General features: G+C 49.3%; 1 protein-coding gene and 1 pseudogene across 1 annotated transcript in view; both read left to right on the top strand.

Annotated features, from left to right (window-relative positions):
- VAX2 (ventral anterior homeobox 2) overlaps positions 1-14227 on the top strand; it is a 61455-nt gene extending 47228 nt beyond the window's left edge. Inside the window, exons 2-3 of the mRNA XM_053402206.1 lie at positions 1290-1477; positions 13436-14227. Coding sequence (XP_053258181.1) covers positions 1290-1477; positions 13436-13921 — 674 coding nt within the window. The 3' untranslated portion in view covers positions 13922-14227. The remainder of the gene's footprint in view (positions 1-1289; positions 1478-13435) is intronic.
- Positions 7090-7556, top strand: LOC128420577 (gamma-aminobutyric acid receptor-associated protein-like 2; annotated as a pseudogene).
- Positions 14228-16366: the final 2139 nt, after the last annotated feature.

The raw sequence follows: 16366 nt of genomic DNA on the forward strand, positions 1-16366 counted from the left end.
TGCCATTGCCTTCTGTTAAGAGTTTGGGTGTAATCCTTGACGCCTCCCTTTCCATGGAGGCGCAGGTTGCAGCAACAGCAAAGGTGGCATTTTTCCATCTCCACCGTATTAAGCAGTTGGTCCCTTACCTTTCCCGCCCTGATCTGGCTACAGTGATCCATGCGACGGTCACCTCCAGGCTTGATTATTGTAACTCGCTCTACGCAGGGCTGCCCTTGAAGCTGACCCAGAAACTCCAGCGGGTGCAGAATGCCGTGGCTAGGCTCCTTACGGGATCCTTGCCGTGGGATCACATTCATCCAGCGCTTTACCAACTGCACTGGCTCCCAGTGGAGTACAGGGTCAGGTTTAAGGTGCTGGTTTTGACCTTTAAAGCCCTATGTGGCCCAGGACCCATGTACCTATGGGGCCACCTCTCCTGGTATGTCCCGTGGAGGACCTTAAGGTCCACAAATGACAACTTTTTGGAGGTCCCAGATTGCAAGGTGGTTAGATTGGTCTCAACTAGGGCCAGGGCCTTTTCAGTACTGGCCCCGACTTGGTGGAACGCTCTGTTACAAGAGACCGGGGCCCTGCGGGACTTGACATCTTTCCACAGGGCCTGCAAGACAGAGCTGTTCCGCCTGGCCTTTGGTTTGGACTCAGTCTGACCCTTATGTTTCCCTCCCCTTATGGTTTTGATCTATGGGCTACTTTTAAAATGAGGCTGCATTTTAAATTGCATTTTAACCTGTATTTTAAATTGGGTGTGTCCCCCCCCCCCTTATGCTTTTACCTTGATTTTATTGGTGTTAGTCGCCCTGAGCCCGGCTCTGGCTGGGGAGGGTGGGGTATAGATAATTTTTTTTAATTTACCGTATATTTATTTATTTATTTATTTATGGACATCAAATGAAGCTGAATATTGGAAGGTTCAGGACAGATAAAAGAGGCAGAGGAAGCACAGAGTTAGACTATGGAACTCCCTCCCACAAGGCAGGGATATCCAGCAACATTAAAAGAGGATTAGACAAAGTCATGGAGGAGAGGGCTGTCGATGGCGACTAGCCAGTGCTGCTAGGCTATGTCTTCCACAGTTGGAGGCAGCCATGCTTCTGAACACCAGTTACTGGAAACAACAGGAGGGGAGAAGGTGGTCTTGCGTTCAAATCCTGCTTGCTGGTTCCCCAGGGTCAGACCCTGTGAGAACAGGATGCTGAACTAGAGCGGCTGCTGGCCTGATCCAGTGTGGGCTCCTCTCCTTTTCCGATGCCCTCCCCTCAAGGCTCTGCCTTTGCTTTCACCCCCAGATGCCAAAGGGACCATCCGGGAGATCGTCCTTCCCAAAGGTCTGGACCTGGACCGGCCGAAGAGGACCAGGACTTCTTTCACCGCTGAGCAGCTCTACCGGTTGGAGCTGGAGTTTCAGCGCTGCCAGTACGTGGTGGGCAGAGAGAGGACAGAACTCGCCCGGCAGCTCAACCTCTCCGAGACGCAGGTAAAGGATGGGTGCCTTTGCCGAAGAAGGTGTCGCTCTTTTCCGCCCCACACTGATTCTTCCCCTGCTCCTTTTCATTCTCTCTTCCTCCTTCATTCTCATTTTCTCTCTCTCTCTCTCTCTGAAATATACTCGGAGTCCTGGAGTGATTTCAAGCTCTTTATTGCAGCTTGTGAAACAGTGATTGAATTGACCCCCAAACCTCAGGCTTTTATAATAATAATAATAATTTATTATTTATACCCCGCCCATCTGGCTGAGTTTCCCCAGCCACTCTGGGCGGCTCCCAATCGAGTGTTAAAAACAATACAGCATTAAATATTAAAAACTTCCCTGAACAGGGCTGCCTTCAGATGTCTTTTAAAGATAGGATAGCTGCTTATTTCCTTCACATCTGAAGGGAGGGCGTTCCACAGGGTGGGTGCCACTACCAAGAAGACCCTCTGCAAGGTTCCCTGTAACCTCTCTTCTCTCAATGAGGGAACCGCCAGAAGGCCCTCGGTGCTGGACCTCAGTGTCCGGGCAGAACGATGAGGTTGGAGAAGCTCCTTCAAATATACAAGACCGAGGCCGTTTAGGGCTTTAAAGGTCAGCACCAACACTTTGAATTGTGCTCAGAAAACGTACTGGGAGCCAATGCAGATCTCTCAGGACCAGTGTTATGTGGTCCTGGCGGCCACTCCCAGTCACCAGTCTAGCTGCTGCATTCTGAATTAATTGCCGTTTCTGGGTCACCTTCAAAGGTAGCCCCACGCAGAGTGCATTGCAGTAGTCCAAGCGGGAGATAACTAGAGCATGCACCACTCTGGGGAGACAGTCCATGGGCAGGAAGGGTCTCATCCTGCATATCAGATGGAGCTGGCAGACAGCCGCCCTGGACACAGAATTAACTTGCGCCTCCATGGACAGCGGTGAGTCCAAAATGACTCCCAGGCTGTGCACCTGGTCCTTCAGGAGCACAGTAACCCCATTCAGGACCAGGGAATCCCCCACACCCACCCACCCCCTGTTCCCCAAAAACAGTACTTCTGTCTTGTCAGGATTCAACCTCAATCTGTTAGCCGCCATCCATCCTCCAACCGCCTCCAGGCACTCACACAGGACCTTCACCGCCTTCACTGGTTCTGATTTAAAGGAGAGGTGAGTCCACAATGAGTCCCGTCTGATTGGCTGATTCTGCTTTCCTCCTAAAGCCTGATTGGTCTTTTCCTGCAGGCCAATCAGTTGTTGCATTCTAGGATCCTACTTGCCTATTGTTCTAGGATCCAAGCTTAGTACATAACTCTCTCTCTCTCTCTCTCTCTCTCTCTCTCTCTCTCAGCTTTCATGACACAATGGGACTCTTTTGTCTTATTTTGAGCTTTAGCAAGCAACAAATGTCACTTTGACCACATCAGTACCACAAGACACTCAGCATGAGTCACCCCAGGCAGGAAACTCGAGTCATGTGGCTGTGTGGTGTAATGGTTAGAGAGTGCTGGACCAGGACTTGGGAGAGACCAGGGGGAGGGGAATTCTGTTCGGTCACAGAGATGCTGTATAAAAGCATCTTTTTGAGTGTCCCACGCCCCTAGCACTGGAAGCATGTCCTGAGGGCTGAGTCCTGGGGTGCCCAGAAGCAAATGAGCTTCTGGATCTTGCGAAATACTTGGAATCATAGAATTGTAGAGTTGGAAGGGAGCACCAAGGGTCATCTAGTCCAGCCCCCTGGAATGCAGGGATCACAGCTAAGCATTCCCTGATTTATGGCCACCCAGCCTCTGTTTCCAAATGAAGGAGAGTCCATTACTTTCCAAGGGAGTCCATTCCACTGTCAAACAAGCCCCCCGCCCCCTAATGTTCAGACAGAATCTCTTTTCTTGTCATTTGAATCCATAATAATAATAATAATAATAATAATAATTTATTATTTATACCCTGCCCATCTGGCTGAGTTTCCCCAGCCACTCTGGGCAGCTCCCAATCGAATGTTAAAAACAATACAGCATTAAATATTAAAAACTTCCCTAAAGAGGGCTGCCTTCAGATGTCTTTTAAAAATAAGATAGCTGCTTATTTCCTTGACACCTGATGGGAGGGCGTTCCACAGGGCGGGCGCCACCACCGAGAAGGCCCTCTGTCTGGTTCCCTGTAACCTCACTTCTCGCAATGAGGGAACCGCCAGAAGGCCCTCGGAGCTGGACCCATAGCTGTCAACTTTCAGATTTGAAAATAAGGGACCAGCAGCCTCACCTGTCCCAGAGACAGTCTACGGGATATCTAACAATCCAGGATAGCAGCGGGAAGCAGCGGGAAACGGCACTGGAATAAGGGAATTTCCTGCAAAGAAAGGGAAGCTATGGCTGGACCTCAGTGTCTGGGCTGAACGATGGGGGTTGAGACGCTCCTTCAGGTATACAGGACCGAGGCCATTTAGGGCTTTAAAGATCAGCACCAAGACTTTGAATTGTGCTCGGAAACGTATCCATTGGTTCAGGTTGTCACTTTGGGAGCAGCAGAAAACAAGCTTGCTCCATTTCCCGTGTGAGAGTTCTCATCACCCCAGTCTTCTCTTCTCCCAGGCTAAACATCCTCAGTGCCCTTAAACGTAAGGCTTCCTCTCCATCCCCTTTATCACTTTGAGGAAGAAGCAAAAGGCCCCATCTCACTGTGGCACTAAACACATTTGCAAGATGTTTTGCTGTCTGAGGACAGTAGAACACTTAGAGCAGGGGTACGCAACCTAAGGCCCGGGGGCCGGATGCGGCCCAATCGCCTTCTCAATCCGGCCCGCGGACGGTTCAGGAATCAGCGTGTTTTTACATGAGTAGAATGTATGCTTTTATTTAAAATGCATCTCTGGGTTACTTGTGGGCCATAGGAATTTGCTCATTTCTTCCCCCAAAATATAGTCCGGCCCCCCACATGGTCTGAGGGATGGTGGCCTGGCCCACAGCTGAAAAAGTTTGCTGACCCCTGACTTAGAGCCACCTGTTCTGCATAGCGTCGTGAATCCTACCGTACTTCAGTACAAGCAATGGGGCACTGTGCTGCACCCTAGGGAGACCAGCAGGGTAGAGGACAAGGTACAGCTACCTTCTCCAACAAAAGGGTCTGGTCAGAAAGCTCAGGAGAAAGAGCCACCCAGCCTTTAGTGCCTGAGGCAGTTGGATCACTCTGCCTAATGGTAGGAACTGCCCTCTGCATTTTTGCATGTAGTTAAGTCCTCAGCTGCATCCCTGGCAGAACCAGGGATTAATTTTTGTTGACTGCTTATTCACACGCCAGTTTTTCCTGCAAGGAGCTCAAGGCAGCACACATGGTTCTCTCCCTCCCAGTATGTTTCCACCCCCATCGTTCAGGCCGGACACTGAGGTCCAGCGCCGAGGGCCTTCTGGTGGTTCCCTCCCTGCGAGAAGCCAAGTTACAGGGAACCAGGCAGAGGGCCTTCTTGGTGGTGGCACCCGCCCTCTGGAATGCCCAGATGTCAAAGAGAATAACAACTACCAGACTTTTAGAAGACATCTGAAGGGAAGTTTTTAAAGTATGACATTTTAATGTATTTTTAATCTTTGTTCGAAGCCGCCCAGAGTGGCTGGGGAAATCCAGCCAGATGGGCGGGGCACAAATAAATTATTATTATTATTATTATTATTATTATTATTATTATCCCTCCTTATTTAACCTCCACAACAACCCTGCCAGGTAGGTTAGGCTGAGAGGAGTGACTGACCCAAGCTCACCCTGTGAGCTTCATACCCAAGAGGGGATTCGAACCCTGGTCTCCCAGGTGCTAGTCCGTAACTCTAACCACTATCCCATGCTGACTCTTCAAAGGATGATGGAGAAGGTGGCCCTGGAGAGATGCTTCCAGGCAGAATGTGACTCTAGTCAGCTGAGCAGCCCCAGGCTGGCAGAAGTCACATTCTTATGATGTCGGAGCAGCTTATTTTATTTATAGCTGCACAACGAAGTCTGCTCTGTTAAAAATTAATCGCAATAATAGCAATTAACAATTCATTACCATGAGCAACAGAGATGATGGAATGACACTTTGCATCTTTCACACACCCTGTGGCTTCCTACATGGCAAAACTCCCGCAAAGTGGAAAGGGCTTTCATGCAGGAATTGCTCTGAAATCAGCACTCAGACCGTCGCCCTGAACAAGCAGGACCTTTGCTGCTTTGTCATGTGTGGAAAACGTGCAGCTTCTTAAAGCATCTTTATGTAGATAAGAGCCAAATAGCAGGCAGGTACAGATCTACTTGCAGATTTCATGTGACTCGATGGGTGTCTGCATAGGAACGTATGGCAGTTCATAAGAATATAAGCCAAGCCTTGTTGGAACATGGGATAAGAACGGCTTATGGGTCGGTAACTGGCTGAGGATCAGGAGGAAGAAAATTTGGGCATCTCCAGATTGCAGGACCTTGCTCCCCACCCCACCCTTCCTTTTTTTTTTTTTTTTTTTTGCTGCGGGAGTGGGGGGGATATATTCTGCAATATGTCATAGATGCAATAATAAAAATGCATTAGTGGTGGATTAATACTGACTCATCCACACTTCATTCCACTTTATTAGTTGCTTTGTGACGCTCCCCCAAGGTTATTGTGCTATTGCCTCCTGGAGGGGCTCTTTTGCACTGTAGAGCAACAAAAAAATAAGCTGGATCATTTGTGGTGGTAGAAAAGGTTGTGGGTTTTCAGCAGCAAGTTAAGAGAAATGCGCTGATTGGAAACAAAGCAGTACGACGACCACTCTGAAATGTTTGCAGTCACAAACATATTGAAAATGATGTTGCGTATAACCAGCCTAGGGTTACAGGACGTCTGGGTGGGTGAGAATGTATTTAATTGAAGAGGAGGAGCTGGCTGCAAATTATAGAATAGGCATTCTGGGGTCTGCCCTCCTTTGCTCCCCTCTCCCAATTAACCTCCATCTCCAGAGGTCTCCTCCCACAATATCGCCAGGCTTCAGGTTTGGGCCCTGAAATTTCAGGGTCTGGGCTGCTCCAGACCTGGCAAGCCTAAACCACCCTGGTATCATCATGAGCAGAAATAATCATGAATGCATGATGAATGGGCACCCCCAGGGACCCTAGGAATAAATGGACAGTACTCACAGCCCTGCTGGATCAGGCTAAAGGCCCACACAGTCCAGTATCCTGGACTAGGCCAGATACCTATGGGAAGCCCACAAGGAGCCCCTGAGTGCAACCGTGGTGTAAGAAGTGGGGTCCCTCAAGGGGCCTGAACTGGAACTGGTAGTTATTAACTTGCTCATGAATGACCCCAGAGTCAGGGGTTGGCTGTGAGGTGGCCAGGCTTGCTGATGACCCCCAAATTGTTCAAGGTGGTAAGAAGACAAAAGGGACTGCAAGGGGCTCCGAAAGGATCTCTCCCAAGTGGGTGAAAGGGCATTAAAAGGGCAAAAGTGGTTCAATTGGGAAGAAAGTGTTCCCATCAGGACAAATACCCCTAACATCTCAAACAGGCACTGATTGGGTCTGAGCTGGCAGTGACTGACCAGGAAAGGAACCTTGGGGTCTGGGTGGACAGCTCAGTGAAAACCTCGACCCAGTGTATTACAGCTGTGGAAAAGGTGAATTCCAAAATACTGGAGCGTTAGAAAAAGTTCAGAAAAGGACAAGTGAGGTTGTTGTTGTGACGGTGGCACTACAGGCCCAACGGACCAAGAGGAAGACTGACAGGCCGGCCCCTCCCTTCCTTCCCCCGCCCGTCCGCACCGGCGCCATGAAGTGGATGTTCAAGGAGGACCACCCCTGGAGCACCGATGCGTGGAATCCACCAAGATCCGGGCCAAGTACCCTGACCGCGTCCCGGTGATTGTTGAAAAGGTCTCGGGCTCTCAGATTGTGGACACTGACAAGCGGAAGTACCTGGTTCCATCTGACATAACTGTGGCTCAGTTTCTGGGGATCATCCGGAAGAGGATTCAGCTGCCGTCTGAGAAGGCAATATTCCTTTTTGTAGACTGTCCTGCAATCCAGCCTGACAATGGGATAGCTTTACGAGAAGAAGGACGAGGATGGCTTCCTGTATGTGGCCTATTGTGGAGAAAACACCTTTGGCATCTGATTGCATCTCCTTCCCTCTTGTGTTTCGTAAATAGCCTCTTGTTTGTTATCATGACTGGGGCACATCCTGCATCTGTCACTGGGTTGATTAAATATATGGATAGATTTTTGTTAGCCTGGTAATTTGCTGTTGTTTAGTTGTTTAGTCGTGTCCGACTCTTTGTGACCCCTCTGGACCAGAGCATGCCAGGCACTCCTGTCTTCCACTGCCTCCCGCAGTTTGGTCAAACTCATGCTGGTAGCTTCGAGAACACTGTCCAACCATCTCATCCTCCGTCGTCCCCTTCTCCTGCTTTTTAAGATGCTGTCTAGGTTTGCCATCGCCTTTCTCCCAAGGAGCAGGCGTCTTTTAATTTCGTGACTGCTGTCACCATCTGCAGTGATCATGGAGCCCAAGAAAGTAAAATCTCTCACTGCCCCCATTTCTTCCCCTTCTATTTGCCAGGAGGTGATGGGCCCAGTGGCCATGATCTTCGTTTTTTTGATGTTGAGCTTCAGACCATATTTTGCGCTCTCCTCTTTCACCCTCATTAAAAGGTTCTTTAATTCCTCCTCACTTTCTGCCATCAAGGTTGTGTCATCTGCATATCTGAGGTTGTTGATATTTCTTCCGGTAATCTTAATTCCGGCTTGGCATTCATCCAGCCCAGCCTTTCGCATGATGAATTCTGCATATAAGTTAAATAAGCAGGGAGACAATATACAGCCTTGCCGTACTCCTTTCCCAATTTTGAACCAATCAGTTGTTCCATAACCAGTTCTAACTGTAGCTTCTTGTCCCACATAGAGATTTCTCAGGAGACAGATGAGGTGATCAGGCACTCCCATTTCTTTAAGAACTTGCCTGGTAATTTATGAAAGTTTTATTTCCCCATTGCACATTGTACTCATAGCTGTAAATTCCATAGTCTCTCTACTATGGGACACATATACTGACATTATTTAAATACTGAAGCAAGGTAGCTGAGGGATTAAAGTGAGCGGGGGATTTTGAAATGAAGGTTTGACTAATTATTAATTATTACAATTTCATAGTAAGGGCGCTTCTAGATTGTTCCAAACAGTCTCAAGATGCTAATATGTTGATTTTGGCTAGTGTCTTCCTCTTGATGAATTTTGCTAGAGGAAACTGATTAAAATTCCTTTCACGAAAAAAGAAAAAGAAAAGGACAAGCGAAATGACCAAGGAGCGACTCTCCTATGGACAGTTAAGCCTACCCCAACCTTTGACCTGGAAGCCCAGTTTCCCAGAACCTGCCTCTGTCTGTCTGTATCTCTGTGGTGGGGAACTGTGGAGAGGGCTAGCTGTCCTTGAACTCAGATCCCAGCCCAAGGTGCAACGCCTGCGCCCCCTCCCCACCGGATCCGGGGCTTGAGCAAACACTTCCTTTGAACGCCTCTGCTCACACAAACCGGCCTTTTCACAAGCCGATCAAAGCAGGCTTGGGAGCCTTGCAATTACGGCCGACGCTGTTTGGGGTTGCAGTTCCAGCTTTTGTTTCTCCCGAAGCCGGGAGAAAATGCGCTAGGGCTGCCTCTCCCTCCGTGTGTGTATTATTTGTGCGATGGGGGTCATTTCAGAGCGCCCCCAGCTCAATCTCCTCCCCCTCCCACGATGGCTGATGTGGTTTTATTCCTCCACCCAGGCCCAGTTAATTGAGGGGATGGGGAAAGTAGGGTGAAAGGGGGGAGAGTCAGAGCTTGGCTGCTGATGGAAATAATTATACGCCCAGCCTTTCTCTCCAGTTCCCCCGGATGCCTAATTAAGTCTTCTCACTCTGACAAGACCCTTTCTAAAAAATAAAATAAATGTCTCCGGATCCTGCTTTTGTCATTGCGACGACAACAAAAAAGGAGAAACGCTAGACTGGAGCTGGCAGCCTCTGCCTTGGTCTGCCTTAAGACAATGAGCTGCAGGTGGCTTTCCCCCTCCCCCAGGTGATGCCCAGAACGCCAATGTGTTTTCCTTTCTTCGGGCGAGAGGCGATGGGCGGCGTGAGGCCACCAAATGTGTTGAGAGAGAGCCAAGGAGGCAGGAACAGAAGCCGTCGCCAGCAGTGTAGAAGCCAAACCGCCCAATTCATGCTGGGAAGAACAGAAGACGAGAACCCACTGGATCAGGCCATTGGGGGCGCATCAAGTCCAGCATCCTGTTCTCACAGTGGCCCACCACCAGACACCTGTGGGGAACCTGCCAGAGCGCTCTCTCTCCTCCTGTGGTCTCCCGCAACAGCCAAGAGCAGGCAAGAATGTTTGAATTCCCAGGCTTGATTCTCAAGAGTCGCCAGGTTGGTGGCTCGGAGCCAGAAATAAAGGCCAGTGGATTAGCTGCCAGGTGAAATGGTGTGATTCCTTGTATGTGAAGTCTATTCGAGGGGGAAGAGGTTCTCTATAGATGGGTCAGATGCCCTTTAATCCTTTAATTAAGTTTGAAAGTTGCTGTTGAGTTCAGGTCGTGTTTGCAGGCTTCCAGTAGGGATCCGGTAGGGATAATAATAATAATAATAATAATAATAATAATAATAATAATAATTTATTATTTATACCCCGACCATCTGGCTGGGCTTCCCCAGTCACTCTGGGCGGCTTCCAACAAAACACTAAAATACAATAACCTATTAAACATTAAAAGCTTCCCTAAACAGGACTGCCATTAGATGACTTCTAAAAGTTTGGTAGTTATTTTTCTCTTTGACATCTGGTGGGAGGACGTTCCACAGGGCGGGTGCCACTACCGAGAAGGCCCTTTGCCTGGTTCCCTGTAACTTGGCTTCTCGCAGGGAGGGAACTGCCAGAAGGCCCTCGGAGCTGGACCTCAGTGTCTGGGCAGAACGATGGGGGTGGAGATGCTCCTTCAGGTATACTGGACCAAGGCCATTTAGGGCTTTAAAGGCCAGCACCAACACTTTGAATTGTGCTCGGAAACGTACTGGGAGCCAGTGTAGGTCTTTCAAGACCGGTGTTATATGGTCTTGGCGGCCGCTCCCAGAGAACAGGATGTTGGACCAGATGGGCGATTGGCCTGATCCAGCAGGCCTCTTCATATGGGCTTCAGTTCATCCTGACTGCGCCACTCACCAACCTCCCCCCCCATTCCTCTCTCCCATCTATCTAACCCCCTAGGCAGCGGTTCTCAACCTGTGGGTTCCCAGATGTTGTTGGACTACAACTCCCATCATCCCTGAGCTCTGGCCTTACTCACTAGGGATGATGGGAGTTGTAGTCCAACAACATCTGGGGACCCACAGGTTGAGAACTGCTGCGAGCTTCCCCTTTTCACCCCACACAACTGCCAAGCTGACTTTTCCTCTTCCCAATCCCCTTTCTACATGCAAATCCGGGATTGTGACGCGGCGTTACCAACCCACCAACAGGGGCTGCGCTCTCACTTCATGCAAATCTAGGATTGCGGCGCAGCACTGCAAATCCTCCCATGGGGGCTGCGTGGTGACCGCCTTACGTTTTTATGTATATAGGAAGAAACGTACCGGTCTCATCAAGGAAACTCATTGGGGAAGGACCATAATTCAGTGTGAAATTCAGAAAGTCCTGGGTTCAATCATGGGAATGGAAAAAGCTGTCTTGTACTCATTCAGACCATTGGTCCATCAGGATCATCCACAGTGATTGGCAGAAGCTCTTCAGATTTTCTCCTAGCCCTGCCTGGGTTTGAATCCAGGAGATCCTTCCTTCAGGGCAGAGGCTCTGATACTGAGCCATGGCTCTTCCCATCTTCAGTTGGGACTGGGAATGTCCCCTGCCTGAAACCTTAGAGGGCCTGTGCATAGAGGAAAGTGTTTTCTCCCTCTTTAATAACACCTGAACCCACAGACACCCTATGAAGCTGAATGTTGGAAGAGTGGTACTGATGAAAGGAAGTCTGTTTGGTGTTCAACATCATGGCCTGATTTCCTCCTGCTCTTTCAGGCCAGTTGGCACTTGACAGAAATCTCCACTTAGCCACTCTTGTGCTGTCCAAGTGGTGGGCTTCCCCTCGGGGTGTGTTTGTGTGGCCCAGTCCATTTGAAACACAAGTCGAGTCTTTAGAGCATCTTCCTTGGCACCTGCCTCTCTCCTCTTCCGCCATCACTCGCCCTTTCTGGAGTCTCTTACAATCCTCTTTAGACCTCGTTGACTCACTCAGATTAGTGTCGCCCAAGCCCTATTTATAGCATCGCAAATCCCACAAGCAACGGCGATTTTGCCACTCACTCGTCGGACTGCTGGCTGCTCTGTATCCAGCAAGGCCTGGTTCATGGAACGCAAACCCCCAGTTTCATGGAGATTTACTTAATCGTTGAACTTCTTTCTTTTCTTTTTTTTTCATTATTTATAAATTTTATTGGTAATTTTATTTACAACATAACATAACCCCCCCAATATAGAAATCCACCCTCAATAAACGTGAACATAACATACAATGAGCATAACATACAACAATATAAACAACCAAATAAAAGACTTCCTTTATCCTGTATCTGGCCTCTTTATTTACTTCTTATAAGCTGTTTCCTTTATGAGTAATTATTAATTTTTTTCTAATTATAACTTAAATATCCACAAAGTCTCCTGCAGACAGGAGCGGCAAGGATCCTAATTGCTAAAAACTGGGGAAAAGAAACTGTGCCAACAAAAAAGGAATGGCAAGACTGTTAGAGTATATTGAATTGGCTAGATTAACAGACTAACAGAGGCAATTAGAGATCACACTGGACAAGAGTTTCAAAAAGCATGGGGGAAACGCAGAGAATACTTCACAAAAAAGTGCCCTAAAATACATACCTGGACTCATTTTGATTAATCATTGAATTTTATACGCTGCTTGATTGGAAAAACAACCTCCGCCACCACTTCAAAGAGGTTCGCAAAAAGGATAAAACAATAAAATTATAAATAGGCAAAAGTGGAATCAATAATTTAAGACATCTGAAAAGTTAAAATAACAATAGACTAAGGCAGCCATGGATGTGGCGCACGGCAGTGGCAAGGAGTGGCAGCCAGGTATCCATGGGCACCCACAGCAAACATTGTGTGGGGGCCTGGGTCCCCAGGGCCCCCTGGAGATGGCACCAGTGGCTCCATCTTCCCTAACAGACCTCCCCCACCTAGCATAAAGGTAAAGGGGACCCCTGACCATTAGGTCCAGTCGTGGCCGACTCTGGGGTTGCGGTGCTCATCTCACTTTATTGGCCGAGGGAGCCGGCGTACAGCTTCTGGGTCATGTGGCCAGCATGACTAAGCTGCTTCTGGCGAACCAGAGCAGCGCACGGAAACGCCGTTTACCTTCCCACCGGAAGGTACTTGCACTTTGACGTGCTTTCGAACTGCTAGGTTGGCAGGAGCAGGGACCGAGCAACGGGAGCTCATCCTGGCCTTCTGGCGGTTCCCTCGCTGCGAGAAGCCAAGTTACAGGGAACCAGGCAGACGGCCTTCTCAGTAGTGGAACCCGCCCTGTAGAACGCCCTCCCACCAGATGTCAAAGAGAAAAATAACTACCAAACTTTTAGAAGACATCTAAAGGCAGCCCTGTTCAGGGAAGCTTTTAATGTTTAATAGGTTATTGTATTTTAGTATTTTGTTGGAAGCCTCCCAGAGTGGCTGGGGAAACCCAGCCAGATGGGTGGGGTATAAATAATAAATTATTATTATTATTATTATTATTATTATTATTATTATTATTACTACTATTATTACTATTATTATTATTATTACTATTATTATTATGGAACGGAATATCCCAACAATGTGTTGTGTCCTGACTGAAAACTGCCCATGGCCTCTATCTCTCCTGCCAGCTGACTAGTGTTGACCGGATTCAACATGGGTGCTGCTGTGTGACCTCCTCTCACCTCTCTCTCTTTCTCCCCCCCCCCTTCCCAGGTCAAGGTCTGGTTCCAGAACCGCCGCACCAAGCAGAAGAAGGACCAGAGCAGGGACTCAGAGAAGCACGCCACTTCCACCTCGGAGTCCTTCGCCACCTGCAACATCCTGAGACTCTTGGAGCAGGGGAGGCTCCTGTCGGTTCCCGGGGGGCCCCCCAGCCTGCTCTCCCCTGCCCCCAACCCCGTCGGCAACCCCTCCGGAAACGGGTCCTCGATGGGTGCGTCAGGGAACACTTCGCCAGGCCTGGGTGGCGGGGGCAGCCCTCCGGGGACGGGGGCCTTCAGCTTGCAGGTCCCCTCGCTGGCCGCCCCCTCGGCGTCCCCTCGGCTGCCGGCGGCCCCTCTTTGCTTCGGCGGCCCTTTGCTGGGGACCCTCCACGAGCTCCCCAGCGGATACGCACTGGGCACCTCCGCCTTTGAGCCTTACACGCGGCTGGAGAGGAAAGACAGTGGTGCACTAGCCAGCAAGAAGCCCAGCCCTTAAAGAAGAGAGATGATTAACGATAATTCATTCATTAATTAATAATAACGACGACGAAGAGAAGTGTCAAAAGGACGCCCCCCACGCCGCCGTCCCCCTGACCGCCCGTCCTCCCACCCCACCTCACACTGAGTCCCACGCACCCAACCCCACCAGGGGCTTCTCTTTCGCAAGGGTGTGTGTGTGTGTGTGTGTTCGAAGACTGTTTACCAAATGTCAACCATGTGATGTGTGCCTCTGCGTGCGTGCCTGGGTGTGTGTGCGTGTGTGTGCTCCTTTCACGGAAATTAAACGACATCGACAGACAAAGCTGGCTTGGTATGGTGACTCCTTCGGCAGGGGCGACTGGACATACACGGGGTTCGTAGGGTCGTAGAGCTGGGTGGCGGGGGCGGGGTGAGGGGTACCCAAGGGTCATCAAGTCCAACCCCTGCAAAATGGGGGGGGAGAGGGAAGAGGCAACTTTACCCCAAATGAGGAAGGTGGTAAAAAGGAAGTTGAGAGGCAAAGCCATTGGGGTCAAATCACTCCAAAAGGCTGTTGTTTAGTCGTTTAGTCGTGTCCGACTCTTCGTGACCCCCTGGACCAGAGCATGCCAGGCACCTCTGTCCTCCACTGCCTCCCGCAGTTTCGTCAAACTCATGCTGGTAGCTTCGAGAACACTGTCCACCCATCTCGTCCTCTGTAGTCTCCTTCTCCTTGTGCCCTCAATCTTTCCCAACATCAGGGTCTTTTCCAGGGAGTCTTCTCTTCTCATGAGGTGGCCAAAGTCTTGGAGCCTCAGCTTCAGGATCTGTCCTTCCAGTGAGCACTCAGGGCTGATTTCCTTCAGAATGGAGAGGTTTGATCTTCTTGCAGTCCATGGGACTCTCAAGAGTCTCCTCCAGCACCAGAATTCAAAAGCATCCATTCTTCGGCGATCAGCCTTCTTTATGGTCCAGCTCTCACTTCCATACATCACTACTGGGAAAACCATAGCTATAACTATACAGACCTTTGTTGGCAAGGTGATGTCTCTGCTTTTTAAGATGCTGTCTAGGTTTGCCATCGCCTTTCCAGTGAGCACTCAGGGCTGATTTCCTTCAGAATGGATAGCCTTCCAAAAGGCTAGGGAGCTGTTTAAGAACACAACATTAGAAATTCAAATTGAGTCTACATTGCAGATCAGGAAAGGGACCATTGAGGACACTGGTATGCTTGATGAAGAGGGTCAAAAAACCATTAGAGGCAAGAAGGCTTCCTTCAAAAAAACTGAAGTCTTCTTCTGCAAAAATGAAATATACTCAGAGTCGCAAAGTGATTTCATGCTCTTTATTCAGCTCATAGTGGTGAGGAGGAATGAATGCATGTCCCCTCAAAGTATCTGCTTTATATACATTATTTACACAAAGGGCTGCACATGATTGGCTAATTCCGGAATTCTACTGTAAGCCAATCAGGTTGTGGATTCACTTCTATCTGGAGCATGATTGGGTGGTTCCTGCCAACCAATCAGACTGCTGCATTGTTCTAGGACCAATCAGACTGCTGCATTCTGAATCCTATTGTTCTAGGACCAATCAGACTGCTGCCTTTTGGATCCTATTGTTCTAGGACCAATCAGACTGCTGCCTTTTGGATCCTATTCAACTCAGTACATAACACCACACAAAACCCTGGCAAAAAGTGTAAGCAGGCAATGGCGGATGCATCCAAAGACTTTGAGGAATTGCTGAAAGCATTAAAACCAACAACTAAAAGTTCCTTCAGTATATTAGCAGCAGGAAACAGTCTCAGTTGGCCGAATGGGCCCTTGGATGGGAAGGGTGTCAACGTGGCCGAATTCTGCTTGCTTGCTGGTTTCCCATGGGGGCATCTGCTTGAGAACAGGAGGCTGGACTGGATAGGCCCCTTGACCTGATTCTGCAGACTTCTTCTCATGTTTTTAAGGCAGGAATCACAGCAAAATGGTGGGGTGTGCAGGCCGTCCTCGTGAGGTTTCCCCTCGGCCCATATGGACCCAGCTAAGGGCATTTGTGATTCTCTCAGAATCAGTCTGCACAAGCGCTAGAAACCCTAATCCAGCCCCACCCCAAACCTTTTGCTCTCTGGATATTTTGGACTACAACTCCCAAGCCCAAAATTCCTTGAGAATGACAGGTTGGGAAAGGCTGTCCTAGGCCCTCTCTCCCATTCCTCAAAAAAGCAAATGGCTTCTCTTGGCCTGCTGCCAACAGACCAAGGGGCCTCAGTTCACGGGCAGATCACCTGCTTGGAATGCAGAAGGCCGAAGGTCAAATCCCCGGTGTTTTCAGTTAGAAGGACCAGATGGAGTGTAATGGGGAAAACCTCCAGTTGAAAACATGGAGAGCTGCTGCCAGCCAAGGCTGGCAGTACTGGGCTCAATATATAATGGGGGACCGTGCATTGAGACTCCTGCATTACAGGGGGTTGGACTAGATGACCCTC

Source organism: Podarcis raffonei, chromosome 9 (assembly GCF_027172205.1).
Source record: "Podarcis raffonei isolate rPodRaf1 chromosome 9, rPodRaf1.pri, whole genome shotgun sequence".
NCBI lineage: Eukaryota > Metazoa > Chordata > Lepidosauria > Squamata > Lacertidae > Podarcis > Podarcis raffonei.